Source organism: Gossypium hirsutum, chromosome A02, assembly GCF_007990345.1.
Source record: "Gossypium hirsutum isolate 1008001.06 chromosome A02, Gossypium_hirsutum_v2.1, whole genome shotgun sequence".
In the NCBI taxonomy this organism is placed as follows: Eukaryota; Viridiplantae; Streptophyta; class Magnoliopsida; order Malvales; family Malvaceae; genus Gossypium; species Gossypium hirsutum.
In genome coordinates this window covers 14,613,318-14,628,762 of record NC_053425.1, presented here as the reverse complement: position 1 = coordinate 14,628,762, position 15,445 = coordinate 14,613,318, and the positions used below count along the sequence as shown (strand labels likewise).

Genomic DNA, 15,445 nt, shown 5'->3' with positions numbered 1-15,445 from the left:
AAGAGTTCCCGACTAAAGGATTGAAAGGTGCACCAAGTAATGATATAGGTTGGCACTTTGAAACTCTAATGCCAAATACAAAAGGAAATGTCGTATGTAAACTTTGTGGTAAAGTTGTGAAAGGAGAAATAACACAATTTAAAGAGCACATTGCTCATAAAACGGCAATGTTGCACTATACCCTAATATTACTAGTATGTGATACTTTATTATTATTTTTAAATGTTATTGTAAATTTAGCAATAAAGATTATACATGATTAATAATAATATAAAATGTGAATTATTTTTATTTTATTAGCAAGTGTCATTAGAGAAAGTATGATGAATATACTGAAAGAAAGCAACACAAAAAAATAGACAAAAAAGAGGAAAACAAACGAATTCTTATCCCAATTAAAATGAGAGGAGGATGAACACGAGGAATTCATTGATGAGGTTTCTGCTATAAGGCAAGCAACTCGAGAAAGTATCCAATCAGAACACGAGTGGCATAGAAGGGAAGAACTCAGACGAAATAGTACTACTATTGCTTGGTAACATTTATGAAAAAAGGCGATCTTATCATGGATCAGTTGGAGAAAATCATAGAGAAAGAATAAGTAAATCCATTGCCAGTGAGTCTAAATTTACCGTAAGGTGAGTTATACCTGAATTGGCTAGAAGCAAAAGCTCAAAGCAACTAAAGACCAGTGGCTCTTTTTTAAAGACTTTACGTGGGAAGATAGGTGAAGCGGTATCTAATTTTTTAATATATGAATGACTTCCTTTTCAATTATCAAGCTCTCCATGGTTGCATAACTTAATTCAAGTGTCAATGGAAGTTGGACAAGATGTAGAGCTCACAACACCTTATGAGGTTTCAAATGTATATTTGGAGTTAGAGTATCAACGTGTTCGTGATTGGATAAATGGACTAAAGACTCATTGGAAAGAATTGGGTGCAACTCTAATGTGTGATGGTTGGACCAACAATTTGAATAAAAAATTTGAATCAAATGCACATCATTAATTTCCTTGTTTATTGCAGTAAAGAAACCATTTTTTTGGAAATCTGTGAATGTCTCGAGTGTTTGTAGTAAGATGCTGAATTTTACTGTAGTTTGTTAGATTCAATTGTAAAAGAAATTGGAGAAAGTTACACTATCCAAATAGTGATTGATAATGAGGCAGCAATGAAAGTCGCTGGAAAAAAATTAATGTTGAAAAGAAAGCATCTATATTGGACCTCATATGCAACTCATTGTTTAGATTTATGCTTTGAAGATATTGGAAAAAAACCCAGTGTAGCAAAACTGCTAGATGAGCCTAAGAAAGTGACTTGCTTTATATATAATCACATTTGGACTGTTGATTTGATGAAGAAATATACACAAGGGAAGCAAATACTTCGACCGCTCTTACTTGATTTGTAACTCATTTCATTCAAGTTGAAGAGATAACAAGGCAAAAGCAAGGTCTGAGAGAAATATTTAATTTGAAGGTCAATATTTTGTAATTGGTTAATATAATTACTTAAATATTGCAACCTTCAATGATTTTATTAGTTCCAAATAATTTAAATTATATTATTTTAAAATTTTTCTTATGAATATATAGGAATTTAAAGAATCAAAATGGGGATAGAAAAAGTCAGCGCCAGTTTATGAAGCCAAAAAAATTGTTTTGGGAAAATATTTTTGGAAAAAAGCCAATGACCTCATAAAAGTTTATGAGCCCCTAGTAAAAGTATTGAGACTTGTGGATGGTGATGAAAAACCAACAATGGACTTTATTTATGAAGCTGATGATAGAGCTAAACGAGCAATTTAGCAAGATTGTCGATATTTCATTGAGTACGAAAATATTATTGACAATAGATGAAATTTTATGCATTTTGACTTACATTCAGCTAGTAATGTAACACCCCTAACTCGTGTTTGTCTCTGAAATAGGGTTATGGATCATTACTAAAGTTTTCAAAACATTTATAAATAATTCATGTTAATTACTATTCATTTTCCAAGTTTATTCATAACGTCTCTTAAATGGGCCCTCGAAGCCCAATAAAAGTATTAGAATCAAGTCAGAACTAAATCGGGAACTTAAGAATTTTTTGTGAAATTTTTAAAATTTTTCTTATATGCAGGGCACACACGCATGTGTGGTCAAGGGACACGCCCGTGTGACCCTAAGACACACCCGTGCTACAGGCTATGTTCGACCTAGTGTAACTCTCTAACTTGTGCCATACGGCTAATCACAAGCCTATGTGCTAAGCCGTGTGGTAAATTTAATTTTCCAAAATTAAGTGCTGGTTTCACACGACCAAGTCACAGGCCCGTGTTCTGGGCCGTGTAGCACACACGGTTGAGACACACGCCCGTGTCTCTGCCCGTCTACTCAATTTTGAGCATTCTGTTTCTTAAATTTAAAATGCAGGGGACACACGACCTAACTACATGCCCATGTACCGGGCCGTGTGTCACACACGGTCAAGACACACGCCCGTGTGTCTATCCATCGGGACAAAATAAAGTCATTTCCTAGCTTTATGTTTCACCCAAACTTTGCCAATAACCTACACCAAAATTTACATTCATATACCAACCAATTCAAACATCATAACTAGGTTAATTCTAACATCTAACATGATATATCGTTTCATACATTCTAGTTTATAATCTTACACTTTTTGAGAACATATATGATGACATAATTTTAATCAACCACACTTAACGCATGGATATTCATCATGATATAATCTTATAATTTTATCAAAACATATCATTACTAGCCATTCCAATAAGCTAGTGGATAGTGTGATGATGCTCCAACCAATTTCCAACCTTCGTGAGCTTTTGTGCACTATAAAACAGAGAAAATAAAACCTAGTAAGCATATAATGCTTAGTAAGTTTGTATAACAAGAATTAAAACATACAATCATATTTATAACAATAAGCATACATTTAACATGCTTTTCATCAATTTGGCAAGTTTACCTATACACATATACTCAATCAAGCAAGTTAGTCAAAAAATATATTTACACATTAAATAAGCATAGATGATCTCATTATATAACCCTTCATCAAATAATTCAGAAGCATTCAGGGCATATTTCTATTTATCTCATCATTTTCTCATGTCGGTAGTTTTATCCATTGAATTATTGAAATATCAATGAATACTCAAATAGTACACTCAATGTGTACAAATTTGTAAACCGTCAATTCTTAATCAGGGGTACCCAGTAGGGCACTTATTCAGGAAGCACACTCTCGAGTCACATATCAGGATGCTCAGATGAATCATATAATCATGTAATAAGACACTTATCCGGTCTAATTAGTAAACTCGTAAGAGTTTTACTTAGGGAGCTCATATAGCTTATCAGATATCTCCGAAGAGATAATATCAAGAAGCACAGGATAAGGTAATAGGGAGTTCAAGTGAGCTTAATAGGACGCTCATGAGGAGCTACGTTTGTGTCCGTATTATAGACCGGATCACAATCGATTGAAATATGTATCAGGAAGCTTTCAAAGAGCTGCGATAGTGCACAACACATGCTAAATCACTATCGATCAGGATGCTCGCAAGAACTATACATCAGGATGCTCGAAAAGGTTATATCAGGATTACTCGTTCTTGCTAAATCTTGTCTGCAACATATGCAGAATCACATTCATATGCAAAAAATCACACGTATCCATCGATTTTCATTATTCCAACGGAACTTAACATTTTAAATACATCTTCAAATCATGTGATCATTTCATGTATTTATAACATTCATATAAATCATATAAACATATACCACATTCAAACCATATTCAACATTCATTTGAAATATATTAACATGCATAATTAAGTTACACGAACTTACCTTAACAATTGTTCGTACAATAAATTCTACTAATCCAAATTTTTTTCTTTTCCTCGATCTAGCTTTGAATTTGAGTTATCCGGATCCAATTAAGCTTGATTAGTTTCTTCTCTCTCTCTCCTAGGGTTTCTATGCAAAATTTGGGGAAGATGATAGAAAAAAGATGATATCTCTATTATCATCTTTTAATTATTTTAGTTTTCAATTTAGTCCTTAGCCTTTTCTAATTTTTCCATGGATGAATCACCAAAAATATGTACTAGCTTTTCTTTAATGGTATAATTACCTTATATGGATATCAAGTTTTGAATTCCATAGCTATTTAATCCTTCTAGCTACTAGAATTCAACTTTTACATTTTATACAATTTGGTCCTTTCTGTAATTAAGCACATAACCGATAAAATTTTCTTATCATAATTTTCATATGATATTCCTAACATAATGCAAACCATGCAATAATATTAAAATAAATTTTCTTTCCAATTCGGATTTAAAGTCCCGAAACCACTGTTCCGATTTCACTGAAAATGAGTTGCTAAAAGTAAGATAAAATATTTCATATAATTAAGAACTATTTTTATATTTTATTATTTTAAGCTTTAGATTATTATTATTTGATGATAGTCTTATAAATTAATGTTAGGTTATTTTCTCAATCCTCAATTTCAATTTGAGGTGGAGCATTCTGAGAATGTACTAATAGAAACATTAGAAGGTACAAGATCAGTAATTGAAAGATTAGAACCTTCTCTTGATACTCAAGTCAAAATGGTTAATCAGGTTAGATTCAAGTACTACTATTTTTAACTTAGTTACATAATTTGAAATTGAATTTCTTTTCATTTTTACTCTATCTTTTATTTATGCAGTTGTTACTATTTAGAGATAAACATGAGACATTCGGTGCCCCACAAGCACAAAGAGCTTGGAAGCAAATGAATTTGGGTAAATAGTTAATTAAAATATTTAATTTAATTTAATTTATATTATTTAATTATATTGTACATTTTGAAGTTATTTTGAAATTTAAATAATATTATGCAGCTGAGTAGTGGATAATATACGACACGTGTTCCTAAGTTACAAAAATTAGCAATTAAAGTGCTTAGTCAAATAACTTCTACATCAAATTGCGAACAAAATTGGAGTACATTTAGTTATATTCACACCAAGGCAAGAAATAGGTTGAAGTATAAAAAACTTGAGAAACTAGTGTTTACCTACTATAATATGAGGCTTCAGATAAGGCATGAAAAAAAAGAATGAGCATTGATGATATAAACGCTAGTTTTATTCCTATCAGTCTTGATCATATCTTTGAAGATGTTGATCCACTGTCAGAATGGCTTCAAAAGAAAGAGAATCCATTGTTAGATGGTGAAAATGCCAGTGTGTTGCCTATGGATACCTCTGATGATGAAATAAATGTTGATTAATGTCAACAACAAAATTTGTCTCATTCAAGTTCTAGTGCAACACCAAGTTAGAGTCGCGATGGACCTAATGGTGGCAGTTTAAGTCCAATTGATGACGATAATGGACATAGTGGTGATAGAGGTGAAATTAGGTCTTCTAGTCGGTATGGAGGAGAATATGGGGTTGGTACCACTAGTGGACATTTCCGTGATGGATTAGAATTTGATGGAAATATGTTTCTTGAACCTAGGAGAGATAGAAGTGAACCTAAAGCTCCATCAAAAGGAAAAGGCAAGAAGCATACTTCTGTAAGCTCTTCATCTGGTAGGAGATCGAGTTCTAGTAACCTTGGGTGCAGTGATTCATCTATTAGTACTCAGGGTTTTTATCCACCGGAACAACCTTCATATTTTCAACCTTCACATGGTTATCCACAACAGTATGGTTATTATCCACCATTTCCTAATTATGGTGTGTCATATCAGCCTCAAATGCATCGTCCACCACCAATATATCATCCACCTCCACCTCTCATGTATCCTCCTCCTCAAATATATCCTCCATATCAATTATATGAAAACCAATGTGAAAATGTTACTTTTTTTATATATTTTTAGAAAAAGGCTAGGAGAATAAAGTCAAGAACGCTCTCAAAGTGAATGTGAAGGTGAAGGATCTGATCCTCTTTGTCATTCCACTAATTGGTGAAAACTAAATTGTACCACTACCATTATTTATAATGTATGTTTTTTTTTAAAGAAAACTTTTGTTAATGTTTTTAATTTTAATGATATTAAAACATTTAAAATATATCTTTAGATAAATGGCTGGATATATTTTATGAAAAGATAATTAAGAATTGAAGCATGTTAAACTATATATGAAAGTAGAATGAGAGTGAGAAAAAGTGGTAGGAAAGAGGAATAATTAATGAGAACCTATACATTTATCCATTTCTTTTTTCCTTTTGCAGCATAAAATGTTTTGATATCTTCACCATCTTCAAAGATGTTAAGAAATATTGAAGACCTCTCTCATGTATGAATTTTCAATTATTTTATCTATAAAAACTTTCAAACTTATTAAATATGATGAATGTTTAATATTTCCTATTTTTTTACTTTGTTATTAGTTAATATAATTTTCTTAAAAAATTCGTAAATAAATATAAGAATAAGTAACGATTGTAAAAATTGTTTTCTCATATTAAAGAAGTTCATAAGTTTTAGAAAATATTCTAAAAATCATTAAAAGTGATTTTTTATAATTATAATTATAATTATTATGCTTTACAATAAGTTGTGTGAATTTTAAAAAAAATTACCAACCGTAATATCTGCAGTGACCATAACAACATCTGTTATGTCTGCAACCATGCCAAAAAACACAGCTGCAACCAAAATTTAAATCCTTGATTTTTATCTTAAAACAATCCTTTAGGAGGTCCTAAAGAGTGTAAACTGGACCAGCCATACACAAAACCAACTATCACATTGGAAGCCAACACAAATGCTACCAATATCCAACCCTCACAAGAAGCAATATCCTCTGCTTCTTCTCAGGAAATACCGAAAGACATCTTGGACAAAGGTATGGTTCTCACCTTTTCTGCAAATCATAACTGAATGAAAGCTATCATATCAACTTTGAGTACCTACAAACTCACTTCTTTGCATTCCCAATATTTCAATTTCCTCCTTTGCACGTTGAATTGCTACTTTAAGATAGAAAGAAATCTTAAACGACCTAAATTTTGCTTTGTCCGTCGCTTTCTTTAAACTCATTCATGTATAAATTTGTTTTCTACCACACTAACATCTGTCATAAACTTTTCTTGCATGCTTCATCCCTACATTCAAAGAAGTGTGCTTAGATTCTTCTCCATGAAATTAGGCCAACTCCTTTTGCAATAACTAGGAAGCTACGATAAAGATATAATAGGTAGGGAAGCTATGCTACATATATGATATAACTGCCAGCAGTTAAAGCCTCCATCATAGTAATTTTTTAATTCTTCATCAGCCAAAAATCATTTTTCATATCTCAAAAATATCAGCATTGTAATGTATTATTTTGCAAACTTATGCATTGTAAGATAATTTTGGTAATTAAATTTGGCAAAATATGTATTTGACTATTTTTTTATATTAATTATGGGTGATTCAAAGTTTATATAATAATTTTGACAATTAAGAAAGAGTAGCTTTAGGAAAGTGAAGTAAATGCTCACTAGTGATTGAATTGGTGAAATCACTGGATCACTAAATCAAAAAATTCTCTAATATAAAATATTTTTTTTGAATAAAATTAAAATGTCATTCCTTTTTTTTTATCTTAAAAATGCCTCTCTTTGTTTTTTTTTTCTTTGTTTCCGGTGTGTTTATCAATCAATTCATTTAAATTTCAAACTTCCAACATGATTTAAAACTATCAATTTTTATTTCTTAAAAAGAATCTTCTTCTTTATTCTTTGTCTCAACGTTTCAACTCTCTTTTTCTCCATTCTCCAGATTGTGTTTTTTTAATCTATTCTTATCCTTTCTTTGTATTCATCCATCATTTTCTTTTTCTTATTTTACTTTCACCCATATTCTTTACCAATGATGAAGTTTCATTATTTACTTTTTTTTCTCAAATCTCTCAAAATCTAAATATATATATATATATATAAAAATGCTTTGTTCTCTCGGTTCATCTTCTTTTCATTCTTCTTATTATGGATTCTCTGAATGCTCAGTAAATCAATTTCACACCTGATTAGATTACGTTTTTTTATATTGATTTTGGGCTTACTTGGATAGAAAGTTATCAAATTTTTGGGCTTACTTACGTTTTTTGGGCTTACTTTTGATGAATTAAATTTTTGGATAGAAAGTTATCATGCACGGATTAATCGTAATTCTGGCAAAGGGCATGTTTTTATTATTTTCTAAACCTTGAGATTTAAAACTAGACAGACAGAGAGATGGTGAAGTTTAATTTGGGTTGTGAGAGTTGATGGTGTGTGAATCAGTCCTAAGCAAAGTAGAAGCTTCATTTTATTTGGTGTTGTGTTCAAATCTAGCATTTGAAATAAGCATAACATTTTCATTTTTGAGAATCCAATGCCTAAGAGAGTTGATCATGTTGTATATGGTTTAGGTAAATCGGCCTTCGTTTCCAACTTTTCCACTTTTATTTAATACCCACTATGCAGTATTAAAATCATTAATTCTGCAAAATTTTTATTTTAATTATATTAAATAATTACTAACCTAACATTTTTGGTGACTAAATGGTTATGATAAAATTAAGAGATAAATATCAAATTTCTACAATGTGTAATTGTATTTTTGAATTTTGATTTTGTGCAATTTTATACATAAAATTTTAATTTGATCCAATTCTTATAAATTATTAGCACAATTATGGATATAACATCAATTTATGTTTATATACCACATGCATAACTAATTATATTTATTTAATATAAAAATATATTAATATATTTATTTCTTTAAATGTGTATAATTTAATCAAAATTAAAGTTTCAAATATACCTTTAAATCACAATTAGAGTTTCACTGTATAATTACATCAAACTAAAGTTCATATATACAATTGCACATTAAATCAAAGTTCATATATAATTTTAAGATTTATCTCTTAATTTTTAAAATTAAAAAGAGACTAAAATTTTAAAATTAAAATTTTCTTTCATTTCTTCTCTTTTTTCTCTACCCTTCACCCACACAACATCCTCAAAAGAAAAAGAAAAAAGTAAACGTGTCATAAAATGGAGGCCACACATCTACAATTATCCCATGTATGTTGAAATTATGTATAGTTATTTAGAGTTTGAAAGAAAACTTAATGATGTGAATTGCAGCCATGTCCTTGCTTTCATCAGGAATAGCCTCATTAATATCGAATAATTAAGTATAAATGCTTGGATGCTCAAATTACTTTATGTTTCCTTGCCAGTAGAGGATCTTAGTATTTGGCATTGTCCATTAGCAAGAGATCATGATTTGGATGTGCAACTCTAGCTTTGGCCACTTATTAATATGATTTAAGGTTGGAGAACTTGGTCACTTAACTAATACTGCTACTTGCATTTTATTTGGACCAAATTGATATTTTTACTTGACCAAGGTTGCCCCAAATAGTAAACACGGTTATGGTTATGCATTTACTAATTTCCATGTAAAAATAGCAACACACCGAAACAGAATAAAATTAAAGTACCAAAATGAATGGAATTAAAAGTTGAGTGCCAAAAATTACATTATCTTATATATCTATAATAAAACAGACTTCACCCGACCCGATTCATCGACACACACTCTCCGCAATATAAGCTAATAGATAGATACCACTATCTTAAAACAGTTTACTTCCTCTCTTTGCTCTCCCTTCTTCAAATTACTTACCACTGACGACGCCATTTGATCATGAATGGGTATAAGGATGACAGTTACAGCTGCTATTTCCATCCTAAACAACAGGTTATCGGGGTTTGCCCTTTGTGCTTAAATGATAGGCTTCTTCTCCTAGCTTCAAAGCAACCCCGACACTCTTCTTCTTCATCCTCATCTTCTACCAGAGGCGGCCATGGATTTATTCAAGGTTTTTCACTAAAGAAACCACCCATCAACAAGCTCCCTAAGATCTTTGCTTTAGGCTCATTGCTCAATCGTCTTGAGTTCAAGCATTGGAAACCTGGAAATTCTGATGATGATGTTCTTGATGTTTCAACCAGTCAAGAAGGTATTTTTATTATTGTACCTTTCTAATTTCTTCCCCCTTTTATTGTTCATGCAGAAGTAATTTTTTTTTTACTTGAATTTCTATCAACATAAGGGAAAAGAATAAATCAGAAAATGACATGAGGGGAAAAAAAGAGATGCATCACATGCATGCATATATGATAATATGTGAGTTTCTTTTCCATGCGAATATTATTAAATAAAAAAGCATTATATTAATTCAAGAATAATATCTTTGAAAATACTATGATTTTCTAGGGATTTCAGTTCTTCACACAATTCTATGCAAATTGGCTTTTGTTTCTTATCTGTATCTGCAAAATCTACAGAAAGCTTGGTAGGTAATGCAAACAGAAAACTTTGTGAACTTACCTGTATGATTCCAGATGTAATCAAATCAAATCAACATTTTACCATTTCTTTGTTGGAATCATGCAAATCATTCAGCTACCTAGTAATAACAAAAATAATAAAGACATCAAAGATCATACAAATTCATCTGAATTTGAATCCACCGAGGGACCCCATTCATGTCAATTCTTGCCAATCATGTCCTCAGCATTTGAACTTTCGGTAAAGATGGCTGCCCTTATATATTGCTTTAGTTTTCACTTACTAATTCATGTAGCTAACTGGTTGCACAAATTTGGGGATGCACTAGAATACTTATTACTTTACCTTACCATATACCTATGTAACTATATTACTCCGACTTGGTTCTCTCATACATAGATTTGTGTCCGACTCTATATCTTTGTGTCTCAAATTTTTACTTTTACAGACTCCTTTATCTCGATCAAGTTTGAAGAGAATGGTGTTGGTTCATGGGAAAATGGCAAAGTTTCCAAGGGCTCAATTGAGCATTGCAGCAAGTACTGGAACCCCACCTTGACAAAGGCGATCACCAAGGAGCCAAATCTGACCAGTAAGACTGTGATAGAGCATGCGAAACCGCGTGCCTCGCTTAAGTGGCGAAAGTGGATTGGTCAACTGTCCCAGCTCATCAAGTGGAAGCGGTCCAGCAAGGCCACTGTGTGCCACATGGGAAGTAAGGTAAATGGAATCAACTTGATGGGGAAGGGCTGGATAGGGACTCTGACAAAGAGGACCAAAGAATAAAGAGTGTTTTAGTAGAGAAAGGGACACTAAAAACCTCCACCATGCATACCAATTTGTGAGTTGGGGCTCTCATTTGTGATAGTGAAGTTGTATTACAATCGAGATATATAGTAGAGTCAAAATATACTTTTGCTATCTAAAAGAGCTTTTGGCTTAAAGTTCATTGGCTTCTTGTATTTTGTTCTTAATTCTGATAAACTGAACAGGGTGTAAAATGATTGCTATACAAAAGAAATATTTGTAGAAGTTGAAAAGCAAAATTCTCATGGCATTTTCAAAAAGTGAGGAACAATTGGAGCATAATTCAATAGGGTCCCAAGGGGCAACGTGCCCTCAAAATAGTGGTATAAGTGGTCTTATTGTTGTTTTGATGGGAAAGTCCTTATTCTAATCTCTTACTGTTGAGTTATATTCTAGAGTGTCATCAAACCCTCTACTGTCTGTGACATGTTTCATGGAATTAGAAAGTTCTAAAGTTTTTATCATAGCTCCAGGGGGATTCTGCCCCATGCCATGTGCGAGTAATTATGTTTCATTCAAATATATCAATTTATTATATGTTTAATACGTGTATATTTAATTTTTTCTTTTTTAATTTTACACATATTTAGAATCAATTCTTGAACAGTTGCATCTTAACACCCATATGAAAAATATGATTGATACAAATTGTAAGATTTAAATAAACAAACACTCGTGAAATGTATGGAAGTTTAAAAGTAAATAACAAAATTTTCAACAATTGTCTTAGTATCAAAATTATATGCAGAAGCCATTTAATCTTCAACTATAGCATTTGATTGAAGTAGACTCTGTACGTTGAGAGAATTTTCAATAAATCAATAGATATAGAATGCCTCTATTTTAAAAGTTAAAAGTTTTGGTTAAGAAATTTGAGGGTTAAGTTGATAGAATTTGAAAATGTGAAGGATTAAATTTATTGAATTATTTAGAATTAGAACTAAATTGATAGAACAAATAAAAACGGAGGACTAAATGTGTTATTATACTAGATAGAAAAAAGGCTTTCCATTATCAATTTAACAATGGGTGACCAAAACAGGAACATATTCAAATGTTCGTCCCTAAATTGAGAAATATTAAAGTTAGGTGACCAGAATAAGAACACGGGCATAATTGGACCATTTGTATAGTTTACCCTTAGGTTTACTACTTTCCATATCTTATGAAAAAGTATTTAGGTTATTTCGAAACCAATGATGTAGTCAAACTCATATAGGTATATGAAAGTTATATGCATAAACAAACAAATGAATATGTCTAACCCTAGCTCGCCGGAATCTCTAGCAGCCTTATCTGTTGAAGAGAAGGAAGAACTTCTTCGAAGCATGAAGAAGGTTAAAGCTAACTCTAGTGAATTTCCCTCTGCTCCACATAAGGTTATAACGTATAAAGACACCCTGGTAGGTAGCAAATTTAAGAACTACGAAAGCTTCTTCTTGGATAAAAATGACACCATTAAAGAGGAGGATATGGTTGACCAGTCGCCTAACCCAGACCTAATATTGGATGTATATGGAAACATTTTCGTTTGGTTTTCGAAAGAGGAAAAAACTTGTATCTGTAGGAAATGGGAAAAAACTCTTATTATCAAGGTATTTGGTAAAACCTTTGGTTACCAATATCTACTCCTTAAAATCAATCAAATATGGAAGCCATCGAACGCCTTGCAACTGATTGAATTGGGATTTAGTTTCTTTGGGGTCAAATTTATGTATGTCGATGATTTCGATGTCATTGCCAAATGTGGACCTTGGTTTATTAATGGATGTTTCCTAACCATGCGAAGATGGCATCCAAACTTCAGCGCCTCAGAAGCAACTTTACACTCGGTTGTGGTTTGGGTACGCATTATTAAACTCCCTTTGGAATACTATGATTCTGAGGTCTTGGTTAAGATCGATCATAGTATAGGTACTTTATTACGGGCTAATAATGCCTTAAGTTCTAAGATGAGAGGTAAATATGACCGCTTTCTCATTCAAGTCAATATTGTGGATCCACTTAAGAAATGGCCAAAGGTGGATGGTAGTATGTGATTGATTCAAATAAAGGGTTAGAAAGCTTCTGTTTCCAATTTGGTAAAATCAGTTATCAATGTGAGGTTTGTCCACAATTGAGAAATAAAAGAATTATGGAAGAACTACAATACGGAGGAAGCCACCTGAGAGAGAGAGTTCGGTGATAGAGCAGTATCCTTAGCTGTTTGTAGGTAAGAATTTTGAGGACAAAATTTTCCAAGTGGGGGAGAGTCGTAACATCCTGCCTGACGTAGATCATATTGATATGTCGCTGGCGTATAATTGAGTAAACTAGGGTAGAAAAGTGGTGAATTATTCGTTAAGTGTTTGGATGGCGTATTGCGTGAATTTGACAATACGTCCTTTTGAGGGACGCCTTGCTGGAATTCACCATTCGACGAACTCTAAGGTTTGGCGAACTCTTTTATAAGATGATCCTCCAACCTCAGATGTTCAAGGCGAACTTGTTAGTTCACGGAGCGATAGAATTGTTTTACGTGAAAACAATAGCTCGGTGAGTGTCGTTAGAGTTTAGTTGAGACCTAGTTGAAATTGAACTACAGTACTGTAGATGAAAAATTGATATGTTTAGGTAGCCGAATGACTTGTTTAGTTGGTTGCTTAAGTGTACAAGCAATGTTTTACCACATTGATTAATAGTGTAACACCCCTAACCCCTATCTTTCGCCAAAATAGAGTTACAGAGCATTATCAGAGTTTATAGAAATTGTACAGAAAATTTCGTATCATTTACTATTTATATCCGAAATCAATTATATTGTCCCTTAAATGGGCCTCGAGACCCAAAATATGCATTAGATCAAGTCGTGTGGGCAGGCCGTGTGAAATTTTTTGTGAAATTTCAAAATTTTCTTAAGTGCAGGGGACACGCTCATGTAGCCAAGCCATATGGGCATTCGATGTGAGGCACACGGTCGTGTCCCAGCCCGTGTTCAAATTAATGTACCTACTAACTTGGGTCACACGACCAAGTCACACACCCGTGTGTTAGGCCGTGTGGACAATTTAATTTTCATTAATTAGGTGCAGCGGTCACACGGCCAAGTCACACGCCCGTGTGCTAGGCCGTGTGACACACACGGCTGAGACACACGCTCGTGTCTGTACCCGTGTGAAATTTCCTGAGCATTTTGTTTCTCAATTTTAAGAATCCAAGGGACACACAGTCAAACCACACGCCCATGCGCAAGGCCGTGTGTCACACACGGTTGAAACACACACCCGTGTATTGCCCGTGTGGACGAAAATAGACTATTTTCTAGGCCATTTTTCTAACCCAATATGCCTTCCACCTACAATAACATTTAAACACGTCCTCAAGCTAATTCATAACCCTTCCAATCAAGCCAAAACTAAGTCCTATAAATTATATATCATGACATTTGTTTAAACATTCAACTTACTCATTTGATCATATACTCACTTAAGCATATTTATACCTAAAATACCAATTCAAACACACTCACATACCAAACATAATATCACCTCATGCATATACATCAAACACATCATCATTAGCCATTCCAATGGCTAATTACAACCAAAACATTACATCATTTGGCCTAAACTTAGCCTATACATGCCATTATACCAAAGTGAGCTAAAACATAGTGTGATCTTGCTCCGACCTGCCTCTAACCTTTACGAGCTTCCAAGTACTATAATACAGAGAAAATAAACAGAGTAAGTTTTTAAGCTTAGTAAGTTCGTATAATGGGAAATAAACTTACCATTTATTCGCTTTAAAAATAAACATACAAGTGCATCCAAATCAATTAAATCAATACCTAGATACACATATATCCTCATCAAACATGTTAGTTATGTAATTCACATAAGTTCCATGAGACAAGAATGAGCTCGTCAATATTCAATTTCCACATACATGTATTTATCACTTCAAGTACCTAAATGAACATGTACACATTATATCCTTGTATTTCAAGTATTTCTCATAATAATTTATCTTGAAATTCATATCATCTCATACTGAAACTTTACCTGTTGAATCATTTAAAATATCAATGGATACATAGGCAGTATACACTAAGTGTACAATACGGTAAATCTGTCAACTCATAATTAGGAGTGCTTATAAAAGCACATAAATGGGAAGCTTATCCGGGCTAAAATAGGAAGCTCATAAGAGCAATATTCAGAAAGCTCGTGCGAGCCTATACGGGTAGCTCTGAAGAGCCATTAATCGGGAAGCTCCGAATAGCCATATA

At 32.7% G+C, this 15,445-nt stretch overlaps 1 protein-coding gene across 1 annotated transcript; it reads left to right on the top strand.

Moving 5' to 3' along the window:
* Positions 1-9,564: 9,564 nt before the first annotated feature.
* Positions 9,565-11,563, top strand: LOC107933876 (uncharacterized). The gene is made up of 2 exons (XM_016866185.2): positions 9,565-10,036; positions 10,817-11,563. Exons 1-2 carry the CDS (start codon positions 9,721-9,723, stop codon positions 11,152-11,154), a joined length of 654 nt encoding a protein of 217 aa, XP_016721674.1. The 5' UTR covers positions 9,565-9,720; the 3' UTR covers positions 11,155-11,563.
* Positions 11,564-15,445: the final 3,882 nt, after the last annotated feature.